Here is a 25532-nt window from a genome sequence, read left to right as displayed (position 1 = left end):
TCAATTTTATTGTTGGGTGAAAAGAATTTAAATGCTACATATGTACCTAGAATATCTTGACCATGTCCGCATATTATGAATATGTCGTCTATGTATCCTATATATGTGTTAAAGTTTGTCAGTGCCGCGCGACATGATATCTCTTTCTATAATCCCCATAAATATGTTCGCGTTGGTTGGTGGAAAAGGCGTACCCATGTTTGTCCCATGTCATCGTAGGTAGTAACGCTTCTCAAGTTTGACGTAGTCATGCGTTAGAACTAATTCAAGCAGAGACAAGTAGACTTCAATGGAGTGTTGTGCATTGCATTTAGACAGCGTTTGTTTTATCGAAGATAAACCATCGGGGATGGGAATGCGGATGTACAGGGCCGTCACATCTAGTGTAGTGAGAATTATGTTGTGGGGTAGTGTGCCTTTAGTATTAATGTCCTTCATAATTCTTAGCAGGAGGGGCGTATCTTGTGCAAATGACGAAAGTGCTTTTGGCAAGTCACCAAGGAAGTAAAGAAACGTCCACATGCTCTCTTTCGGGTGTTGTTTGATACTATCGGGCGACCTGGGATAATAGCGGTGTATAGTTCACTGGATGGAATTTTGTGAATTTTGGGAAGGAGGTAGAAGCGCCCGACAGTTTTGTTGCTTGGTTTAAGAAATTTGCCTTCTGACGGTGTTATTAGTTCATCAGCCAAAAGTAATTTCAGCCTGTTAATAGCCACAGTGTACGATAATGGCGGATCGTTATCCAGCTTACGGTAATGTTCTGGGTGGTTTAGTCGTCTGTAAGCCACATGCTTATATTTTTCTACATCCAAATAACTATACTTCGACCCTTATCTGCTTCCCTAATAACAATGTCATACCGGCAACTAAGATTCGAAATGATACGAATGACGGAATGAAATTCTTGTTAAAAAGATAAGGATGGAAGTATAGTTATTTGGACAGTAGAAGTAGAAAGGTACAAGCACAAGTCTTGCAGACAACTAAACAACCCAGAACATTACAATAGGCTAGATAACAATCCGACAATATCCTACACAGTGACAATTACGAACAGGCTGAAATCACTTTTAGCTGATGAATTGATAACACCGTCAGAACACAATTTTTTAAAATCAGGCATCACAATTGCCGGTCGCTTCTACCTCCTTCCAAAAATTCATAAAATTCCATTCACTGAACTAATTCCCGCTATTATCCCAGGTCGCCCGAAAGTACCAATCAACAACGCCCCGACAGAGAGCATGTCCCCATTCCTTAACCACTTCCTTAGTGACTTGCCAAAGAATTTCCGTCATTTGTAGAAGGTGCGCCCCACTTGCTGAGAATTATGGAGGAGATTAATACTAAAGGCGACTACCCCGCAACATATATTCTCGCAACACTCGATGTCACTGCCCTGTACGCCAACATTGCAATCCCCGATGGTTTATCTTCGATAAAACAAACGCTGTCTAAGCACAATTCACAACACTCTACTGAAGTCTACTCGTCTCTTCTTGATTAGTTCTAACACATGACTACACCAAAATTGAAGAGAGTTACTACCTACAGATACATGGGACAAGCGCGGGTACTCCTTATGCACCGACCTAGGCGAACATATTGTTACGTGAAGGACGAGTCAATAAGACGAACAACTTATCACAGCTTATATTGACAACATCGGTTGCAGCGCTGACCGGTATGATTCACCACGCAAGCCGACTTCGTTCTTCCTCCCCTTTTCTCGAGTGATGGCGCTCACGCGCCTCGTTCAAACAATCAAATAGCACACGCATGTAGCATAATCACCCGGCGGCAGAAGCGACGTCCCGGAGCGTCTAAATCTTATCACTCGGAGGGTGATATTGCTTCAGTCGTGTAACGTGCACGATATCACTCGACTGGAAAGCAGATGGGGCGTCAGGGGCGATCTCGTAGGTTACTGTAGTCACGGCACGAAGCACTCGGTATGGGCCTGTGCAAGGAGACAGCAGTTTTTCTAACAGGCCGACCTGACGCAACGGAGACCATAGAAGCACCAAAGAACCACGCGGGAAGTGCACGTCTCGGTGTCGCCGGTCGCACAAACGCCTTTGACTCTCTTGGAATTTCAGAAGACGGTCACGGGCAATTTGTCTTGTGTGGGCACAGCGGCCGAAGGCGTTAAGTGCATATTCACTGGTCGATGCCACGGTGACAAAGAGGGTTGGGTCGAGTGGCAGTGCAGGTTCTCCGCCGAACAGAAGGAAAAATGTGGCTGTGTCGTGTCGCAAGCAATTATAACCAAATGTGACAAACGGTAGAGCGAGGTCCCAGTCAGTGTGCTCTGAAGAGACATATTTCGTGAGCATGCCTGTGAGAGCGCGATTGAGACGCTCCGTGAGGCCATTTGTTCGCAGATATTATGGCGTTGATAGCTTGTGCATGGTGGCACAGGACTGCAGGACGTCCGCGATAACTTTTCATAAGACTGTCCGGGCACGGTCTGTGAGAACTTGTTGCGGAGCTCCATGTAATAAAATAACGTCGCGTAGAAGAAAATTGGCGACATCTGTGGCGCAGCTTGTAGGAAGCGCTTGGATAATAGGGTAGTGCGTGGCGTAATCCGCGGCAAGAGCGATTCATCTGTTCCCAGGGATAGCTAGTGGAACAGTCCCAAAAAAGTTCAAACCAACCCGAAAGAATGGCGCCGCGGGAATGTCGAGGTGCTGAAGGTAGTCAGCAGGGAGCGTCGATGGTGTCTTGAGTCGCTGGAATTTCTCACACGCAGCTACATATCTTCGAATGGAGCGAGCTAGCCTTGGCCAAAATAAGTGTCGGCGTATCTCGTCGTAGGCACGTGACACACCCAGGTGAGCGACAGTGGGGAGGTCGTGAGGTTCGCGGAGAACAGCCGCGAGAAGGTGTTTAGGGGTAACAAGGGGTAATGCAGGACCATCGGGGGGAACTTTGTGGTGTTGGGTACGCCATCTTGAAGTGTGAATAAGCGAAGGGAGCTGTCGGCAAGTGATGATTCCAGACGGTCAATGAAGATACGCAAGGAGGGGCAACGGCGCTACTCGTCGGTGACATGGAGCCGTGAGAAAACACAGATAACACAGGCGTCGGTGTGACTATCAGATGTAAAGGTCGCGTCTTAGACTGGGTAGCGAGAAAGGCAATCTGTGTCCTGGTGTTGGCATCCCGACTTGTAAGACACTGTGTGGGGATACTCCTTTAGTTGAAGGGCCCAACGACCGAGCCGACCAGTAGGATCCTTGAGCGACGAAAACAAAGAGAGCGCATGATGGCCTGTGGTTACTGAGAAGGGCTTGCCATATAAATATTGGCGGAACCTTGAAACAGCCCAAACGAGAGCAAGATATTCGCGCTCGGTAATCGAATAGTTGCACTCTGCAGTTCTCAGGCGTCGGTTAGCGTAGGCTATAACGCGGTCGTGTCCATGTTGGCGTTGCCATAAGACGGTGCCGATCTTATAACCACTGGCATCGGTGCGGACCTCTGTAGGTGCGGACAGGTCAAAGTTGGCGAATACCGGTGGATTGGTGAGAATCGTGATAAGGCGTCAAAATGCGACAGCCTGAGGGGAACCGCACGTAAGAGGCACGTCTTTCTTCAGAAATTCAATGAGTGCTGCAGCAAATGCTGCGAAATCTTTGACGAACCGTCGGAAATTAGAACAGAGCCCACAAAATTTCGGACGTCTTCGACAGACTGAGGTACAGGAGAAGCCGCTACTGCTCAAAACTTTATGGGTCGGGTTGTACTCCGGAAGCGTCGACGAGATGGCCTAGCACTGTAATCTGCCAGCGCCCGAAGTGGCACTTCGATTAGCTTAATTGAAGCCAATCCTTGCGGAAGACGTCACGGATTGCTGCGACGCGCTCAAGGTGCGTCTCAAATGGAGGAGGAAACATGAGGACGTCGTCGAGGTAACAAAGGCAAGTTGAAAATTTGAAACCTTGAAGTAGAGAGTCGATCATCCGTTCGAACTTGGCGGGGGCATTGCATAAGCTGAACGGCATAACCCTTAATAGGTAGAGGCCATCTGGAGAGACGAAAGCGGTCTTTTCTTGGTCTTCCTCATCGACGGGAATCTGCGCATAGCCAGATCGAAGGTCGATGGACGAAAAGTATTTGGCACCATGAAGACAATCAAGAGCATTGTCGATTCGTGGTAAAAAGTAAACGTCCTTTTTTGCAATTCAGTATAGGTGGCGGTAATCAACGCAAAAACGCCACGTGCCACCTTTCCTTTTGACGAGCACAACCTGAGACGCCTAAGGACTCGACGAGGGCTCAACAATGCCTCCGGCAGGCATCTTGTTTAATTCCTGCTGAATAACTTGCCGCTCTGTCGTCGGCACAGATACGGTCGGCGGTGAATGGTAACAGCATCACCAGTGTTTAACCGATGCTTAACAAGGGACGTCAACTGATCAAGTGGTTGACCGTCAGTGTCAAATATGTCGCGGTAGCAAAGCAAAATGCGATATAGGACGGCTGCTTGGTCAGGTGCCAGGTCCGGGAGGACCACGGGACGTAATGGGCCATTAAGGTTCAAGGGATCCTGCGGGTAATCAGAAGGATCTGGAGACGCGTCGGCTGTAAGAGCATGACGTGGTCATCTGTCACTGACCGGAGCGTGGCCCCCGCTACGCCTTCAGGTAACATTTGCTTCGTCAAGCCATAATTGATAACGATTAACAATCAGAATAATGGCTAGGATTACGCCGGAGTGTGGCACAGAGATGTCACGCGCCAGGAGGACATCACGAATAGGCGCGACGACATAGTCGCCATCAGGCACGTTTCCCGTTGAGGCAAATTCGACGAAGGTTAGGGCTTTTGGGGGTAAGCGAACAAACACTGTAGTGCAAAGGCTGTTCCGCTGCCCGGGACGAACGTCTGAAAGAAGAGACAGCTCGACGCACAGCGTACCGGTGGAACCGTCGATGAGGGCGAAATTCGTCCTCAGAAAGTCGAGCCCTCAGGTTATGAGTGCAACTAGTGAGCATGGTCAACAGGACTGGAACTTGGCGGCCAGAAATTCCTATGCGAGCAGTGCACATACCCCCGACAGCAACGGTGGCGCTATTAGGAAAGCGTACGGCTGGAGTGATGGCAGGCATAAGAACTTTTTCGAGACGACGACATAGATTAGGGCTCATTATGGACACTTGTGCTCCAGTATCAAATAATGCTGTCAACGGAACACCATGTACGTTTACTTCAATTAGGTTGGTCTTGGTGCGGAGGGACAACGGGGGATTTGGACAGGGCGAACGTGATGCTGCACTACCTCAAAGAGCTGCGTGGCCTAGTTTTCCTTCCGTCGAATAAACGACGGAAAGCGGTGCCGTTGGGCTGACGGGGAGCAACGGCGTTGAGGCGACGGCAATCGCACGGAGGAGCGGCTGTCAGGGGCATCAGAAGTAGGGTACAGAAGGCGAGGTGAATAACGGCGAGAGTCGGCGTATGGGCGACAAGCAGAAAATGAGCTCCAGTACGACGGTATCCAGGTGGTGTGGCAGTGGTGGGATATGCGACCAACGCGGTGGAAGCGGAAGCAGATCGGTTTGTTGTCTGGGGTTCGTCATTAAGCAGGACTACGTGGTCTGGGCGCAATATACTGGTCAGTACAGGTTGTGGACATAGGAATGGGTGCCTATTCATGTCGGGAGAAAGAGCAGGCAGTACGGATGCCAAGGTTTGCGATTTCTTGCCGCATAACTGCTTGAATAACAGAAATAAGGGGGGGGCGCTTGGTCAAAGGTATTGTCAGGGGGGCGTGGATGAAGGGGAGCCAGACTCGCAGCTTCAATCTCACGGTGAACGATACGTGTGACGTTCTCTTGAAATGGTAATGTGGTGGTGAGAGTTGAGCAAGAGGACGTGGCACGGGTGTTTTGGCGCCGGGAAAACTGTGGGACGACGCGGCATCTTTTGCCTAGCTTGAAGCGGCGGCATTCTTTGACGATGGCGTCAACGGTAGGAACCTCGTTCATCATCATCATCATCGTCATCAGCCTGGTTACTCCCAATGCAGGGCAAAGGCCTCTCCCATACTTCTCTAACTACCCCGTCATGTACTAATTGTGGCCATGTCCCTGCAAACTTCGTAATCTCATCCGCCGGCCTAACTTTCTGCCGTCTCCTGCTACGCTTCCCTTCACTTGGAATCCAGTTCGTAACCCTTAATGACCATCGGTTATCTTCCCTCCTCATTACATGTCCTGCCCATGCCCCTGCATTTCTTTTTCTTGGTTTCAACTAAGATGTCATTAACTCGAGTTTGTTCCCTCACCAAATCTGCTCTTTTCTTATCCTTTAACGTTACGCCTATCATTCTTCTTTCCATAGCTCGTTGCGTCGTCCTCAATTTAAGTAGAACCCTTTTCGTATGCCTCCCGGTTTCTGCCCCGTACGTGAGTACTAGTAAGAAACAGCTGTTATACACTTTTCTCTTGAGGGATAATGGCAACCTGCTGTTCATGATCTGAGAATGCCTGCCAAACCTACCCCCAGCCGATTTTTATTCTTCTGATTATTTCGGTCTCATGATCCGGATCTGCGGTCACTACCTGTCCTAAGTAGATGCATTCCGTTACCACTTGCAGTGCCTGGCTACCTATCGTAAACTGCTGTCCTCTTCCGAGACGGTTAAACATTACTTTAGTTTTCCGCAGATTAATTTTTAGACCCACCCTTATGGTTTGCCTCTCCAGGTCATTGAGCATGCATTGAAATTGGTCCTCTGAGTTACTAAGCAAGGAAATATGATCAGCGAATCACAAGTTACTAAGGTATTCTCCATTAAATTTTATACCCAATTATTCCCAATCCAGGTCTCTGAATACCTCCTGTAAACACGCTGTGAATAGCATTGGAGAGATCGTATCTCCCGGCCTGACGCCTTTCTTTATTGGGATCTTGTTGCTTTCTTTATGAAGGACTACAGTGGCTGTGGAGCCGCCTTAGATATATTTCAGTATTTTTACATATGGCTCGTCTACACCCTGATTCCGTAATGCCTCCAAGACTGCTGAGGTTTTTTTATTCAGCATTGATATAGACACAGTGAAGGTGTTGGATGGCAAGACTAAAGGCAGTATATTGTCTGCCCGACTCCAGTATCGACTGAATCAAACGCTTTCTCGTAATCAATGAAAGCTATATAGTTAAGGGTTGGTTATATTCGGCACATTTGTATGTGACCTGATTGGTAGTGTGAATATGAAACGTCGTTATATAAGAGCAAATTGAAAGCGTCGTCCGCGATGCCTTTTAAGATATGGCCCACCTTGTCAACTTTGGTCATGGGCTCGTCGGCTTCCGGCAAAGCGCGAACACTTCCTGTATGTAGGAGACACACGATTCGGTCTGCGACTTGACGCGGGTGGCAAGCTCTTTTCACGCAGCCTGTTGGCGACCTGACGGGTTACCAAATATGTCGCGAAGCCGCCGTTTGAACATGTCCCAGCTGGAGAGATCGGTCTTATGGGTGCGAAACTAGATACGCGATGTCCCGTCCAGATAAGAGATCACATTGGCGAGCAGGATGGTAGGGTCCCAGTGGTGGCTTTGGCTAACACGCTCATACATTCTGAGCCAGTCGTCGAGGTCAACGTAACATTGGGCGGAGAATGTCCCAGGATCACGGAGACTAGGTACCGTAACGTACGTTGTTGTGGGCACCGCAGGTCTAGGTGGGGACGGGGTGGTTCCATGGGAAGCCGATGACGGTGCGGCCGCTTCAGAGCTCCGTGGCGAGGATGGAAAACGTTCCACCGCCACCACAACGTTACGCGAAGGACGAGTCAGTAAGACGAGCAACTATTTACAGGTCATATTTACAACAGTGGTTGCAGCGCTGGTCGATTTAATTGAACACGCGAGCCCAGTTCGTTCTTCCTCCTCTTTCTCGAGTGATTGTGCCCATGCGCCTCATTCAAACAATCAAATAAAACAGCCGTGTAGCATATTTATGGAGATTATTGAAACAGATTTGCTATCACGCTGCACTGACAAGCCCCACACGTGCTTAAGATAGATAGACGACATATTCATAATAAGGAGACATGGTCAAGACAGTCTAGATAAATAGTCAGTATTTCTAAACTCTTTTGATCCGACAATGAATTCACTTCAGAATCTTCAACTGAGCACATAAACTTTCTGGAGACCATTATATACATTGACAATGGGGCACTAAAGACTACGCTGTGTAATAACCTTTCAAGAAACAGTACCTAGATTATACGAGCCACTATCGCAGACGTTGCTAACAAGGCATCCTTAAAGGCCAAGCCACATGACAACGTCGCATTTGCGTTGAAAACCAAGACTACATATATAGACTGGACCACCTTAAAGAAACCCTATCAAACAGGAGCCAACCAAACAGTGACTTTCAAGAAGCCTAAACTGCTGCAACAAATCTTGACCGAGCCGAAATCCCCAAGCCCCACCCCAGGATAACAAGAACAACGCCTCTTCTTACTACTAATTTCTCAAGCGCGCTCCCAAACGTGAGAAACATCATCAGAAAATACTTCCCAATGCTCACTAGCAACCAAACACTAATTTGCAATATATTCTTGTGAATGCCCAACTAAGGACAAAGACGAAGTTGGGAACGGGTCCCTGTGGTCACCCATGGTGATCTACATGCAGACATATTCAATTTACCACTATAGTATAACGTACAGCGTCGTATTACTCAAACAAGGTAACTTCGGCTTTCATCTGCACATCAAGCAACGTAGTCTACTGTCTAGAATGTCCCGCTTGTAGCAAACAATACATAGGTGAGACTAGACAGAAAATTCACACAAGACTCAACGGTCCATCGCACGCATACAAAACACAATTTACTTAAAGCAGTAGCCAGTCACTTCAATGAACATGGTCATACATTCGACAAAGCAAGGCTCTATACAATAAAAGCAAATGCCTGTTCACCTCGTGAAAGGAAATATGCGAAATCATACCTCAAAAGGAAGTTTATTTGCCAACACCCACCGGTAACTAATTTGGCATGTGGAAACTTAGAAACGTTAAAAGCGGTAACTTAAATCTGAAATTCTCATATCATTACCCAGGGCACAAAACACATTATGCCACCAAGCTAACCTTAATTTTTAACCTCATATAATCTTTCATTTCGAAAACTTCTTTCCTGCATGCTACTGAATATATTATATTCTTTCAGGTTTTTGCGTTTATATCTGTAGAGGTCACCACAGTCCAGCCCTGTTTGTTAGGCTGTCACCAGAGTGTGGCACACCCTGTGACCTGTGTGTCTCTATATATATTCGGGCCCAATAAAGGAGGGGCATTCCCTTTATTCCCGTCCCTGCGTGCCCATGTCCCGCGGCACTAACCACGCGACATGGTGTCAGAAGTGGCCGGATAACGCCCCCCTGCCTTAGCACCCCTACTAACAAGTTCTCATAGGAAGGCGCCAAGATGGCCCTAGAGACCGGCGAGCAGCCGAAACTGTACGGCGTCAACTTCCAGCAGCCGGCACCGTTCGACTTGGCGAACCCGCCAACGTGGGCGACATGGCTCAGACGCTACGAAGACTACGCAGCGGTTTCAGGACTGACGCAAGCGTCGGATGACATGCAGGTACGCTCGCTACTGTACTGCATGGGCCCGGAGGCGCGCCCGCTTCTTGAGACCTTTTCGCTCGACGCCCAGTCGCTCGGTTCATACCAAGCCGTTGCCACCCCCTTCACTAAGCACTTCGTGCACCCGGCAGACGAGCTTTACGAGTCGTTACGGTGCCACAGACATGTTCAGCTACCCGACGAAAGCGTCGACACGTACTACGGAGAGCTGCGCAGGATGGTTAATCGTTGTAACTATCCGCCTGCTGCTGTCGAGGAAAGGCTCGTACGCGACCGGTTCGTCGTCGGCCTCCGCGACTCCAGTCTCTCGGACCAGCTATGGCGGAACGCGAAGTTGACCCTCCAGGACGCTTGGACACAAGCTCGTCAATCCGAAGACGCCGACAGGGGAAAGGCTTTGCCCCAGAACCACACCGAGCACTCCCGCGAGCTCAACCTCGACGCCACAAAAGCTAACAAGTTCCCCTCTCGCCGTCACTGCGGCACTAAGCCTCGTCCGCTGCAGCCGCAAGCAAACCGCTCACGCGAGCCGTCCACATGTGAATTCTGTGGCCGCACGCGTCATCGAAGTTCAGACTGCCCTGCCCGACGCTCCGCCAGCAACTTCTGCAAAAAGAAAGGCCGCTTTGCTGAAGTATGCCGCTTGCGGAAGTTCAAGCAGCACAAGCTCAGCTCCGTTGACCTGCACGCCGTCACGACGCCCGCCACCGCTAAGTTTGTCGACGTCACCGTTGACGACTTCACTGCGCAGCGCAAGGTTGACTCCGGAGCCGAAGTATCTGCCGTTCCCAGCGACTTTCCTACGTTGCCTGACAAACTCGACCAAGTCGACACTCTGCTCTCTGTCCCGGGAGGACAGCCACTGCGCGTGTTGGGCTTGTATCTGGCACGCCTTCAGTGGCAAGGGAAAACAAGCTGTCAGCGCCTCTACGTGATCCAGTCTCTTACTGTACCTCTTCTGGGACTGCCAGCGCTCCAAGCCCTCCAAGTAGTTCGATTTCTTGATCAACTCAAGACTTCAAAAGTGACACTGCACGCCGAGCTCTTCAATGGATTGGGCACTCTCAAGGACGAATACAACATCCGGTTGAAACCTTATGCCGTACCTTTCTCGCTAAGCGCACCTCGCAGGATCCCCATCCCGCTGCTCGAGATCGTCCGCCGCGAGCTGGACAAATTGGAAAGGGCAGGCGTTATCCGTAGGGTCGAAAAGCCAGCACAATGGTGCTCGGCTCTCGTCGTCGTTCGGAAAGGCGATGGTTCCTACCGGGTCTGCGTTGACTTGACACAACTGAACAAGGTCGTCCTCCGGGAACGACATATTCTACCAACTGTCGAGCAAGTCCTTGGCCTCCTTGGCGATGCAACAGTTTTGACGCGCGACCGCAAGCTTCCACCAGGTGAAGCTCTCTAACGCCTCCCAAGAGCTTAAGACATTCATCACCCCATATGGCCGATACTGCATCTGCCGGCTCTCCTTTGGCATCACCTCCGCACCGTAGTATTTCCCAAAGCAGATTGCAAGAATCCTGGAGAGCCAAGAAGGAGTCGCCAATATGACTGATGATATTTTGCTTTTTGGACGCACCCGCCAGGAGCATGACGACAGACCGAGCCAGGTGCTATCTCGCCTTGCAAAAGCAGGTATCACATTGAACCAGGACAAGTGTCGTTTTCTGGTATCCGAGGTCTCCTTCCTCGGTGTCGTTGTCTCAGCATAGGGCATCAGGCCAGATCTGGGCAAGGTCGAAGCAGTCAAAGCCATGGAAGCTCCAACTGACGTCGCTGGCGTTAGAAGACTGCTCGGAATGGTGAATCATCTTGCCATATTCTTACCACACATCTCGGACGTCACAGCGCCCATCAGAGCCTTACTGAACAAGCCTGCGAGTTGGGTGCGGCAGCACGACCAAAAGGCAGCATTCGAGAAAATCAAGGAACTCTTGACGTCAGACAGGTGCATGGCGAAGTACCACCCGTCGTACGCCACTACGGTGTCTGCAGACGCAAGCTTATTCGGACTCGGCGCAGTTTCGCTACAGACGCAACACTCAGGAGAGCGCCGCCCAGTCGCGTTCACTTCGAGGTCAATGACCGAGACCGAGCAGCGTTACAGCCAGACAGAAAAGGAAGCTTTGGCAACGACATGGGCTATCCGAAGGTTCGACGAGTTCGTCCGTGGCATCCCCTTCGACGTCGAGACTGACCACATGCCACACCTTGCACTTCTGGGCAAGATGGAACTGGACATGTTGCCGCCTCGTATTCAGAGACTACGGCTGAAGACCATGCGATACCAGTTCCGTATACTGCACGTGCCAGGAAAGCTGCTAGCCACAGCCGATACGTTTTCGCGCATCACCTACAAGCCACCCACTCCTCTAGACACTATCGAACTTCTTGCAGCACAGGTAGTCGGCTGCATGTCGGAAGTCTTGCCACTCAGCCCTAAAGACTTGCGACAGGCACAAGAGTCCCATGGCGAGTGCAAAGCTCTCGCCTCCTACTGCCAGCATGGTTGGCCACAAAAGACCAAGATACCACTGCACCTCTCAAAGTACGCCTCTGTGGCAGACGAGCTTTCTGTCTGCGACTGTGTACTGCTGAAAGGCGCCCGGATAGTATCCCATCGTCCCTTCGGCCAGCGGTCTCGACGCTGTTGCACGAAGGTCATCATCAGGGCATTAACAGGACCAAAGCCCTAGCTCGGGAGTCAGTTTGCTGGCCTGGTATCTCGACAGACATCGCCTCTCTCGTCCCTAACTGTGAACAGTGCGCTTCCACCCGCGTGATCGTTGCAGAGCCCTTGCTCTCCGCGTCCCTACCTGGACGTCCCTGGGAATTCCTTTGAATGGACTTGGTCCACCTCAACGGCCAGACGTTCATCCTGGTGGTGGAATATTACTCAAAGTTCCTTGAGGTGGTGACCCTGAGGAGCACGACAGCTCAGGCAGTCATTGACGCTTTCAAATGCATCTTTGCCTGCCTTGGAATCCCGCAAGAAGTCAGGTGAGACAACGGCCCACCGTTCTCGTCGCAAGAGCTCGCAGCGTTTGCAGCGTCATACGGCTTTAACCACGGGACCAGCAGTCCACACTACGCTCAATCAAACAAAGAGGCGGAGAGTATGCTGCGTACAATCAAGGACCTGTTTCGCAAGTCAAAGGATCCTCATCTGGCTCTTAGATATCGGGATACTCTAGGAGTCGACAGCTTTAGTCCAGCCCAGCTGTTGATGGGAATTCAACTCAGAACCAGAGTTCCAATTCAAGACTCCCAGCTACGTCCCAACTGGCCACCAACGAAACATGTCGTCGCCAAGGATGCGGCTTACAAGCAGAAGCAGGATGACAATTACAACAGGCATCGCAGAGCTCGAGACCTACCGCCACTCCAAACAGGTCTGCGTGTCTGGGTGCGACCTGATCAAGTGCAGGCTACTGCCCTCAGTCCGAGGCAAAGACCAAGAAGCTACGTGGTCGAAACGGAGCGAGGTGGCACCCTACAGCGCAACCGGCGTCACTTAGTGCCTTTTGGGCCTACTGCCTCCGGAGAGGAACCACCACCACTGCAGCAAGTTCGCTGTCAGGAACCCCTGCCTGCCAACATCGTGGAATCAACGGTCCCCATCGGACAGTCTGTGCAACAGTCCCCTGAAATCTGGGACTGCAGTGTTGGTGTGACACGAACACGTTACGGCCGGCCTGTTGTTCCGCCGCGCCGCTTGAACTTGTGAAACTTTTGACACGTTTGGCTTCCTGAGTCCCTCCCGTCAAACCTTCAATGCTTCAAGGGGGGAGATGTAGAGGTCGCCACAGTCCAGCCCTGTTTGTTAGGCTGCCACCACTGTGTGGAGCCCCCTGTGACCTGTGTGTGTCTATATATGTTCGGGCCCAATAAAGGAGGGGCATTCCCTTCTCGTCTGAGCAAGTGGCCGTACGTGTCGGTCCGTCCCTGAGTGCGCGTGCCCCGCGGCACTAACCACGCGACAATATCAAATGTACGACTCCCTTTTCCCAAGCATAGCTGCCCCCGCCAGTTTCTGCGCACGCCACCCTCCAATTTGTTATTCCGGTTTCGCTTCCGCCCCCTTTTTTGTCTGTTTGAATTATATATATATTTTGAGACACACTGTCCAGTACATTCCAAAATCCCAGACGCCAGAATACCTTCTCCGGCGCCTCAGCCACACAGGGTACCGCTATTACTGTATACCGTTGTAACGACACCTATGTTGAGATGCTGGGGCTAACGTGCCTTGAAAGACCATGCCACTGCCTTCGAGTTACCCCCGGCATTGCACACCAGACTCCTCGTCGCCATCTTAACTCCTTCAAAATTACTCGACCCATTTGCTGCTATGCTGCTAAAGTCATTCTTTCAACTGAGGTCACGTTTGGGTCTTCTTTGTTATTTGCGCACTCACCGGCTCATTGGCCCTCCGAAAGCCTCAAAAACATGCGCCAATGACACCCCTGAATGCTCCCTGACCTCTCGCTCTCCCTGACCTCTCCCTGCCTTCCAACTCTCCCGCTGTCGTCCCCTCGTCTTGGGAACCGCGCTCACAGACGTCAGGGGACAGCCCTCAGTCTCTTTGAAGTCTCTCCATTTACAACTGGCCGCCACCGACAGTAGCCATACGTGACGTCACTGTACTAACACTTTAAAAGTAACATGCCGAGGATGACGATGCCCCTATTCACGAAGATAGGTCCTCCTATCGAAACGTTGGCCAGCCTTTCTCAGGCACCTTATCTTCGTTTATAACCTTTATACCACAGTTGCCTAGCACCAGGTATTTCAGAACGATGGGCTGACACCGTCGAAATTATGACGACGCAGTAGCCATGACAGGGTAACAGCACTATGTCACTTCACTGATGAAACTTATTCTAGGAAGTAAAAGAGGCGAAGACAAAGAGGTTAACCAGTGCTTAGACTGGCCAGCTGCCCTGTGCAGGGTAACGATTGCAAGGAGAAATAAAGATTCGTGCCATAGGCCTAAAAAGGCTGCACTAAGTAAGAGAAGACACAAATACGAAGAAAAAAGAGAGAAGGAACTCACATACGTAGAAAAGATAGAAACTTACACAAATGCTATTTATCGCACGAAGTATCTCGCTCTGCCACTGAGTTTAGTGGTCCTCACCTGTTTTCTTATTATTTGAAAATATATTTTCTGAAGAATGTTTTAAATGGTGGGGCAGGAAAAGACGATCAGCACCACTGACATTAATCAAACCAGCGAACTTGTAGCAGGAAACCTTGTTTCCCTTTCTTGCCTGAATTCCAGCTTTATCAAGGTGCTCAACCCGACTTCTCGCTGTTAATGCCTTGGTCAACCATCTTTGCAAATTTCTTCAGGCCGCTTCATCTAACGTCTCTTGAGACTGACACAATGCGCTCACGTGTTTTTCACTTGTCCTTGTCAGTTCTTCGATTTTCCTGTCGTTCGAGAAGCCATCCTCGCGTACCTTGAAATCATATGCAGAAACAACCAGCATAACCCTCAGGTCGAACGCAGGACGAATGATCAACTCCCTGAATTTAGTCGAACGACCACCGGAGAGATTGGTCGGCCAAAGCCAAAAGTGCTTATTGCGAGTAACGTTGCCTACCACAGATCTGGTGCAGTCGAAGGGCCGGTAGCTAGCTGGTCCAATCACCCGAATACGGCAAATGCTATTGTAGGTTACAATTTCGTTCTTACGCAAAATTGTAACTAATCGAACAAAGCTCCATCAAACGTGTGCCTCCTCTTCAAAGCAGCGCGGCACGAAACCACTTGCATGATTGGAATCTGCATTCAGTTTTCGCTATTTCCTCAGCTATGTAACCTATCTATTACTAAGTTAGGTCACTGGGTAGGTGCCCGAACTAACAATTTCGACCCTCGGGAAGTCACAGTGGATATGTGCCACTGAGTATGTGCAACGAGTGGTTCAACTGTTATTCACTAGACGGTGTACTGACTCGGCGCCAGAAAGAAATGAACACTGCTGCCACTAACAAGACACAAAAACGCGCTTCATATAAATAAAACCAAACAGTGATGAGTATCCTGATTGTGGTAAACTGAGAAAACATCAATATCAATTCACGAAAGGACTCAAGTACAAACAGACTGCATGCAACAAAACTTTTAACAATGCTCTTAGGCTCACGCGACGTGGAGATAAATTTGGAGCGTCAAGAAAAAAGTGGGAATTGCTCGCAAAAAAATTAATGCTTGGGAAAGAGGCTCACCGGTGGTAAGCTTTTCCTCTTGAGACGCAATTTGCCAATCTAGCTTACTCATAATGAAAATTTATTGTACGGTGGATGCAAACAAATGTTGCAATACCCTAAACTTTAATGTCAACGCAAGATGTTTTTTTTTACAAATGCTGCAGAGGAACAGCTGTCTTACCGTCTTTTCTAACGGCCAACATTGATGGCGCCTGATCTGTCACTTGATATGTAGAAATATCTACCTTGACTGGGTATCTGAAAAAAATAAGTGTAGGCTTGCTCAACTGCCAAGTCCCTTCTCTGAACACTTGAGTGTCATGCTCTTAAAATCAAGCTTCAAAACACCCGCTTACACGATTAAAAGTCTGGCTTCATTTTTAAACAGGAAACTTCTACTAAATATGTTATTGAGGCCATGTACTGGCTGACATGCCTCGAGTATGTGAAGTAAGTGAACATGACGTGTATAACGCGCCATCTGTGCTCAGAAATATAAAGCCTGGCCACTGGCCGCTGCTTCTTTTGCGTGTAATTCAGGAAACGAGCGAAAACGCAGGAAATTTATTTCTCCGTCACCCTTACTCTCTATTACGCGGTGCAGAATGCTAAAGCGAGCGTTTGTCACCTAACGTTCTTGATAGCCTTCTCTGCCTAAAACCAGCAATAAAAAGGCACTTATCCGTTTCAGTTCACGGTTATTTATTGTCTTGCTACTGCACCTCAAAAGTGTGCACTTCGTCACTACATGGATATTCCTTCCCACACATAGGCTCTGTCCGAACGCCCTTCCTTGTTGGCTCTGCCTTCTCCTCTCTCCTTGCAGTACAGACTCAATTCTGTTCAGTTTGCCTTTTCTGACCTACAGCTGTTACACGCCCATTTGCGCTTTTCCACTATGGTTCTCTCTACATTTTGCCAGTCGTCGCCTGGCGCTTACTCCACACCGCCCTTCCTTATCTATGATAGAAAGAGTTGCGCATATAAAAGGACAAAGCATTTATTGACATCAGGTGGACTTCATTTGTCATCTCTCCTCCTCCTCCTGCTCGTTTTTGACATGTGAGAACACTGCCTACATATGCAGCTTTGAAGCGAATAAAACAACTTGACAGTTTGCCCTCCCTCCGTCTACTTCTTTTTTTTTTCTCTGTTCGTCCTTTTATATGCGCGACTCTTTCTAATAACGCCATGCACCAAATCGCCCAGCGAGGAGTTCTTTTAAACTACCTGGCTTGCTCAGAGTGCCCTTTCTTGGATGTTTCTCCTACTGTTTTTGCAAGTCAACGCCTGTGCTCATCGGCGGCTCAATGTGTCGCGCCAGGTACATAGACGTCTGCCTGCAAAACAGAACCATACCCGAATATAGTGCGATGTTCAGCTTCCTCCAACCGCGAGTGGGCCTTTTGAGGTGCTTATCGAGGTATTCAAGATTAGAAATGTGGCGCCGATTGCGAAGGTTCCAAGATCGTTTACGGAGGCTTTGCTATGTCTCTGGCCCAGCCTGACCAGCCGATATAAAGCTACGCTCTGCTTGAATATTTGCCGCCCAGATGACTGAACTTTGGTGCGCTCGGTGCCTTCACCAAGTCCTCACCTGTACGGAAACAACGAGAAAGACGAATGCGCCAAGAGGCTTTATAGTTCTGGGAGAGGCGCTGCCTGAAGAAGTTTCAAGCGTACTTGGCAATAGTCCAAAGTACACTTATCAACCTTTGGAACCAGCCCGTGACCTAATAGCGCTTCCACGGCGTGTTTCAAGCACGGCTGACCATGAAGGGCGGGAAAGGTGTCTTTTAAGAGGTGTAGAAGCTGTAACAAAAACTGTGAACACGACGTCCACCAAGCACGCCAAGTACCCGACTTGAAGTGTAGTTTCATTCTTCAAGCGAAACAATCTGCGGTTGCTTTAGACTGATAATAAGGGAGGATTCGTCGTCTCACGAGAACAATATTTCAAAGAATAGCTGTGTGAAGCTATCGCTTTGAACACTGTACGCGTAAGACCCAGTGCCACAAGAATCAAGAGCAGAGCGGCATCTCTATGCAGGGATCTCTAGTTGTATAGGCTTGCAAGTTCGATAATTAATTGTAGGAAGAAAGTGCTTTCGGTCATTTTCACTGCAAGAACTCGGGAGGACTCTGTGCCATTCAATACAATCGTAAGTGAAAAGGGTTGGTGGAAGTTCCTATTCAGCGAATAGGTGAAAAAACGTTTCATTTCTTTACAGGTTGAAGACCCACTCAGCCCAAAAATTGGTTGAACATGAATGCTCATGTTGGCTACGTTTTTTTCTATTGATGTGAAGGAGTTGTTTTATTCGGTGCTTGATGTTGACTTGTTCCTAGCGGTCAGAGAATACATTGCTATGAATGGGGAAATAGGGTTGGAGAACTGCGCTGTGGTACCAGTAGACAGCTTCATGTCTTTGTTCAAACTTTCTTGTCATGCCATCTTTATATCTTTTAACAACGACTTTTACATGCAACGCCAAGGCCCATTGGTTCTCGTGTCCTCCCGATCCTGTGTGATGTATTTTTGGCTACCATTCACCTCTCCCTGACTCATGAGTTTTCTAAAATGGGGTTACTTAAGGCTTTTAGATATGTTGAGCATTTTTTCATTGCATCCAACCAAAGAACTTTGGCCTGCACTGATTCCGTAAGCAGTATTTTAACCCTTTTTAAACAATATGGGAAGGTTTTTGTATTTTATGCACGAGCTTCGTACTAACAGTTCGTTACAGTTTTTGGATCCTAATTTGCAGTTCGGCTCGTATCATATCTACTGGCATTACGGGCCGCAAGCACAGAAAGACCTCCTACTTTATGATTCTGCGCATTCGAAGTTAGTTAAGAAAGCAATTGCAAGTACATGTCTGGAATCTGCTCTTACAATATCACGCTCGCATGTAATGCACGACAGCTTCCATGAACAACTTAAGAGGCTGCTTTCAGCCGGCTTTCCCCACGAGGTTATCACAGCGGGGGCTCAGAAGCTTCTTAAGAAGGTAGAAATAGAAAACCGTGGCAGCAGCACTGAGTGTTTGCTCATAAAGAAGACCACAGTTGTGCCATATATGCAGAAAGTGGCCCGCAACATAAAAAGCGGCAAAAAGGCACGGCATTTTTGTGATTATTTTCTGCTGCGAATAGGCTCGATGAGTTATGCTCGAGGATCAGCGGAGATGAAGCCCGACGAAGTGGTTGCGGAATAAAGCCGGCCGAAATTTTCGCGAAATGTGCCATGGACGCGGTATATCAAATCCCACTCAAATGTTGACGAGTTTATGTGGGCGAAACAGGGTGTTGTGTGAATGAACGCGCGGGGGAGCATGCGTTGTGAATTCGGAAAAGAGAAGGAGCACACTTGTCCGCTCATTGCATTGCATAAAAATGATTTAAACCGCTGTTGAACAACATTAAAATTCCAGCCAGGACCAAGAACAAAAGAGCCAGTAAGCGTTGAGAAGCTTTACACCTAAGCTTTATAAAAAGGCAATGACTGCGTAAGCGACATTTCTGTTTACCTTGCATTATGCGGAAAATAATTTTCTGCGCAGCTTTTGTTGAAATGAGGCCGGCTTGCTTTACCACCACCCCTCCTCCTCCTCGTTTTCCTGCTCATCCTCCTCCTCCACTTCTTTTTTTACAAGTTCGTGCACTGCCTATATATGCAGCTTTGACACGAATAAAAGCAGTTGTTAGTTTGAGCTCTTGCCGTCTCCTTGGTTTGTTTACTTTGTTCGCACTTGTATACGCGCAACTCTTTCTAAGATAGACATGCGCCAACTCGCCCGACGAGAAGTTCTTTTAAACTTCTTCATCTGTTCTGTCATCAGCATTTTCTTTCTAAGTGCATCTGTCACTCTAATAAACAAGTACTGCGCCTCTTGTCACTTCCTTTGCATTCTTACTGATGAGCTGGCGTACGACTGACAATTTAAAAAAAAAACCTAATTGATATACAAAGTGTTCAAAGCTCGAAAGACATGAACCATCAATAACATTAAACCTTGTATTGTTGCCGAAGACACGTTTTCTTTCAACTCCTGATGGAGGAAGGTCTACGAGTGAAAATTTAATATTTAACACTAGTTCTCGCTTATCTCGTTGCATCACTCAAGATTTTACGTAATATAGGTCGCCTCAAGCATTTTAGTCCAATTTTTTCAGAGTGTAGTAGGAAACTTTTCACATGATTAGATATATGCCCAAGCACCCTATGACGAAGCGGTGACATGTGTGTTATCGCCTATTACTTGGAGCAAGGAACACTGTATCTATATAATGCTTAAAGTCATAATAAGTTTGGGTGGGTGACAGAGCAAAATTTGCAATGAGCATGCTGCAGAGTGTCATATAAGAGATCTAAATCGGATTTATGAACTTTTTACTTCATACGTAATTAGATTTTTCTGTGTTCTGAAGGAAACCCCAGCATTGTGAAAAGAAGTCGCGGGAACTCATTTAACGATGACTATCGAGGGTATTGTGTTTAGCACTGAATCAACATAGGGACCCAACGTACTGCCACCATCAAAACGAATTATTTATGAGGCGTACGTTGCAGCGGGATTCCTCTTTCGTGCTTTCCCAAGAACACTAGGCGCCATCCAGCGCCGCCGCCTCCTAGCCTGCGCGTGGCCTCCAAAGTGAATGGCACGCGGGTGCGCGCGAACGTTGAGAAACATAACATGCGTCAACAGGGCACCTCTTCCACACTTTTTTAATGCGTTGGCTTTCTTAGAGTACTGCACGAACTTTCCAGGGGGATATGTATATATGTATGTACGTATGTATGTATGTACGTACGCACGCACGCACGCACGCACGCATGTATGTATGTATGTATGTATGTATGTATGTATGTATGTATGTATGTATGTATGTATGTATGTATGTATGTATGTATGTATGTATGTATGTATGTATGTATGTAAGTATGTATGTGTGTGTATGTATGTATGTATGTATGTATGTATGTATGTATGTATGTATGTATGTATGTATGTATGTATGCATTTATGTATGTATCTTTGTAATGTATCTAACCGTTCTCCCGGCCACCTAAGGCACTAGGTCACTGCAGATGCGAGACTTCGGTATTCACCGCTGTTCGACGAAACACTTTGACAGCAACTTGGAGTACTATGCATGTGTCTCTCGGTCTGTGGGGATCTTCAATAAAGCACCTTGATGAAAATTTCGGTCCTTGGGTATGTGCAAGTAAATGTGTGCCACTCTTCGATGAACGTGTAGCGGCTGCATTTCGCCCAAGGCAGCGCCATTGTCGCAGCAGCGGAGGCGCGCAGGCTGGCGCTACGTGCGCTAGCGCTTGGGTTGGACGGCGCTTCAGCCACCTTATGACGCAGTCGTAATAAGTCTAGTTTTTGTTTGAGCCTGACGTCCCTTCGCTCTGCTCCGTCCAAGACCCCAAGGTGTGTTGACCCGTACCTTTGACATGACCCTCTACCTTTAGGTAGGGCCATGTCAACCGAGCAGTCAACACAGCCCGCCAAGAGCCAAGGCACCATTCATTAACTTTAGCTTCTTTAATAACTTCCCCTTAAGTTAAAAAAGTCATTGGCTTGACTCCCACCAAACGCTGTGGAGTCGAGTGCCCTAATAATTCTGTAATAATTCATTATGCTTTGATTAACTTTGTGGCAACTTGTATGAAAGGTCGTGGGTTCGAATGTGATCAAAGATCAAGGTTTCGTAACCTTTCTGTGCCATCGTGTGGTCACGGTGCAAACGCTGGATTCTCCGTCTCATGAGCCATTAAATTCTTTCTGCAATAATAACCAGCGGCGCTTATAAAGTGGTACTATAAATTGGCATACTAGGAATTATAAAAGCTCTCGGCAATAATAACCAGTGGCATTTATGAAGTGGTACTATAAAGTGGCATACTGGGAAGCATGCTAGGAAGCAAGCGAGAAGGCGACATAGTCGCCGACAGCCAACGAGAACTCGCGCGCATTCTAGTTAGATTGACCTAAGTTGGCGTCAAATGAGTTTATTGAAGAGAGGCACCCACCCAGTGGCATATACTCCGTTGTTTAGAAGTTGTGGCACATAGCTACGCAGGAAATAACCAGTCACGCACACCGAGTTACCCAACTTGGCATAAAAGAAAAACCTTTAAATACATACATACATCAATACATCTTTATTTCAGCAGCTCACTTCTTATTACACATATCGTGCCCGCATAAGCGCAAGTCGCTTGTGGGCGGGTCACGGCAGACATGAGGTGCTAGCTCGCTGCTAGCAAATGAAGTACGACGTATATGTCAGATATCGCAACAGCTTGAAGAGAACACTGAACAGGAATATTTTACTGTGTTAGTATAGTGAGAAAAAAACTAATTTGAAAAACAAAATTCCGCTCTATTTCCTTGGGGAAAGGTAAAGAAATACATATCGAAAGAAGATCACAATCTCTTTGTTTACAAGACAATAGTGCACTTAATGATAGGAACTGTTTAAAAAACATAAGCACACAATACCTGTCAAGTATTTTGATAATGAAGTAATCATGATTTAAATTGTTGTTTGGCTTCTTTTTGGGAATTCTGCTGAATTATTTCTTTCGGCAACTGGTTAAAATAAAAAGGAACGTAATATTCTCGACACTTTTTACCATAGTTTGTATATATACGCGGTAACTGATAAAGGCATGTTTTTCTTAGTGTTTTAGGTTTAGTTTGTATTATTTTGTGACGATTTGAGAAAATATTACGAAGTACCACTTGCACAAACAGATCCGAAAAGTACTCAACACCTGCAATATTACTTCTTACGTTATTGTTGGAACAATCCGTGGAAATGTGGAAATTAATTCTGGAAAGTGCGTGAATTATCTTAAAATTGCTTATCGCATTAAAAATCAGACATCAGTTTTGCAAAGTGCCCCTATTGAAGCATGTTAATGGGACACATTTGATGAAGTAGTTTTCAGCTTACACGAGTTTTAGGGTCTACGAGTTTCCTCCCAAGTCATACTCAAGAAATAGGTGTAAATATTTGACAGTGGTGTACAGTGCGATACGTTTGTGGAGTAGCGAAGTTGCGAAACGAAACACAGAGGATGGCTTTTCCGAAATAGCAAACGCCTTATCCGTTAGCACAACACCACGTAGACAACAGGTCTTCACAGCGTTTCGTGGCAACGTGCTACTTGTCCCGAAGTTTCCTCAGTGAAGTGCAGTGGCAGAAAATCATTGACGTAATAATCGGCTGGCTGAGTTCCGAGCTTGCCCAGTTGAATTGATTAAGGTCGGGCCAGGTAGCACGATACTCAATAGAGTCTGGGGCCCTTCTACTGTCCTTCCACGTAGCGTTGGTTCGAACATTGTTGAAGGAAAGCGGAAGCCAAATGTACGGCAAGGAGCAAGTGTGGTGCAGTTATTCATAATGCAAGCAGTGCGTTCCCGAGGCAAGCAGCATGTTTATATTTGTTGCTGTCATCCGAGCCGACGCAGTGTGCAGGCGTAGTAGCTGTGCCTTCACATACACACTAGGTGTTGACAGTGGAAGTGCCTCCACGTGAAGTTGTGGCGACAGTGTATCGCCACATCACGCACCTTCGGAGTTAAGAGATCTCAGTGTTGAATTGTAACCGACTTTCATAACGGTGGTGTAGGTCAGGAGAGTTCGTCAAGTCCCTATGGCGCGCGGGGTGTCTGCTGCTCGTTGTAGATTATGTATGCAAGATTCAATTGGTTGACGGAAATGTAGATGCATTTCACTTTGATGCGCATGGGAAACTTTGTCGTTGCGAGGAATAGCACAGCAGGGTCCGGTGTAAGGCGGCTGTAAAGAAGCATGGATGCTGTCATTACGGAGAAAAGCCAGCGTACGTGTTGCGAGCTCCTTGAAGACAAATGACGTTGACTTGGAATGGTGCGCTCGTGGCGCATAGATGGTGGTCATGGTGCATCAGAGCAGAGCCATGAAATTGAGGGAATCCGAGGTGGTCACGTCAGGCGGTGCCGAGCGAAACTGTACGGCAAGGCACAGTGGTACCCAGTAGACGAGCTCTGCAGGCGTCACTTGCAAGATGAGTTTGGATGTAGTACGATCTATATTTACGGCTGCGAGAGCTTCGAGCCAGGCTGAGTAGGGAGGGCACATGATGGCTACTCTGGGTTGTTGGTGAAAGCGTCCGACCATCTCGTTGGCGCAAGGGTGGGAACTCGTGGTGTTAACCAGCACAAAACGTATGGCGGGCCCGAGGATCCTGAAGAGATGAGATTGAAATTGCTGTCCTTAGTTGGTTGTGGCCACATGACAGATGCCGACACAGCTGAAGGTGATGTGACGCCTTCTGCGGTGATGCTCTGAAACTGCCATACTTCAGGCCATCAACTGGAGGGATCGATCGCAGAGACGGAAATACTCTAAGGCGGGTGGAGAGAGTCCAATAATACCTAGGCTGACCTGCTGGAAATCTTTTGAAAGTCAAGAACTGCTCCGAGTGGCGGAATGACGTGCCAGGCAATTTTGGCACGTTAGGTGCGAGCCCCGGTACGGCAGTCATGAAGCATCAAATGACAAACGTAGCGGTCTCGGATGACCAAACATATGGAATGACTGAAGTTGTTAAGCTTGTTAAACATTACCGGAACATAGGGTCTGGCAGGAACGTTCTTGCGGGCCTTGATTATATCAAACGCGGAGAAGACGTGGCAGCCATGTATCATCATCATCATTATCATCAGCCTGGTTACGCCCACTGCAGGGCAAAGGCCTCTCCCATACCTCTCCAACTACCCCGGTCATGTACTAATTGTGGCCATGTTGTCCCTGCAAACTTCTTAATCTCATCCACCCACCTAACTTTCTGCCGCCTTCTGCCACGCTTCCCTTCCCTTGTAATCCATTCCGTAACTCTTAATGTTATCTTCACTCCTCATTACGTGTCCTGCCCATGCCCATTTCTTTTTCTTGATTTCAACTAAGATGTCATTAACTCGCGTTTGTTCCCTCACCCTGTCTACTCTTGTCCCTTAACGTTACACCTCTCATTCTTCTTTTCATGGCTCCTTGCGCCGTCCTCAATTTAAGTAGAACCCTTTTCATAAGCCTCCAGGTTTCTTCCCCGTACGTGAGTACTGGTAAGACACAGCTGTTATAAACATTTCTCTTGAGGGATAATCGCAGCCTGCTGTTCATGATCTCAGAATACCTACCAAACGCACCCCAGCCTATCCTTATTCTTCTGATTATTTCAGTCTCATGATCCGGATCCGCAGTCACCACCTGTCCTAAGTAGATGTATTCCCTTACCACTTCCAGTGCCTCACTGCCTATCGTAAACTGATGTTCTCTTCCGAGACTGTTAAACATTACTTTAGTTTTCTGTAGATTAATTTTTAGACCAACCGTTCCGCTTTGCCTCTCCTGGTCAATGAGCATGCATTGCAGTGGTCCCCTGAGTTACTAAGCAAGGCAATGTCATCAGCGAATCGCAAGTTAGTAAGGTATTCTCTATTAACTCTTATCCCCAATTCTTCCCAATCCAGATCTCCGAATACCTCCTGTAAACACGCTGTGAATAACATTGGAGAGATCGTATCTCGCTGCCTGACGCCGTTCTTTATTAGGATTTTGTTGCTTTCTTTATGGAGGACTACGCTGGCTGTGGAGCCGCTATAGATATCTTTCAGTAAT

The 25532-nt window shown here is 47.9% G+C and overlaps 1 protein-coding gene across 1 annotated transcript in view; it reads right to left on the bottom strand.

Moving 5' to 3' along the window:
* The window catches only part of LOC142564629 (uncharacterized), a 52927-nt gene that overhangs the window by 16565 nt on the left and 10830 nt on the right, over positions 1-25532 (bottom strand). The window contains exon 3 of the mRNA XM_075675698.1: positions 16033-16109. Within this exon, the coding sequence (XP_075531813.1) occupies positions 16033-16109 (77 nt within the window). The remainder of the gene's footprint in view (positions 1-16032; positions 16110-25532) is intronic.

The sequence above is a fragment of the Dermacentor variabilis genome, chromosome 11 (genome assembly GCF_050947875.1).
Source record: "Dermacentor variabilis isolate Ectoservices chromosome 11, ASM5094787v1, whole genome shotgun sequence".
Lineage (NCBI taxonomy): Eukaryota > Metazoa > Arthropoda > Arachnida > Ixodida > Ixodidae > Dermacentor > Dermacentor variabilis.
The sequence above is the reverse complement of the archived record's forward strand: the minus strand, read 5'-3'. Positions and strand labels throughout refer to the sequence as shown.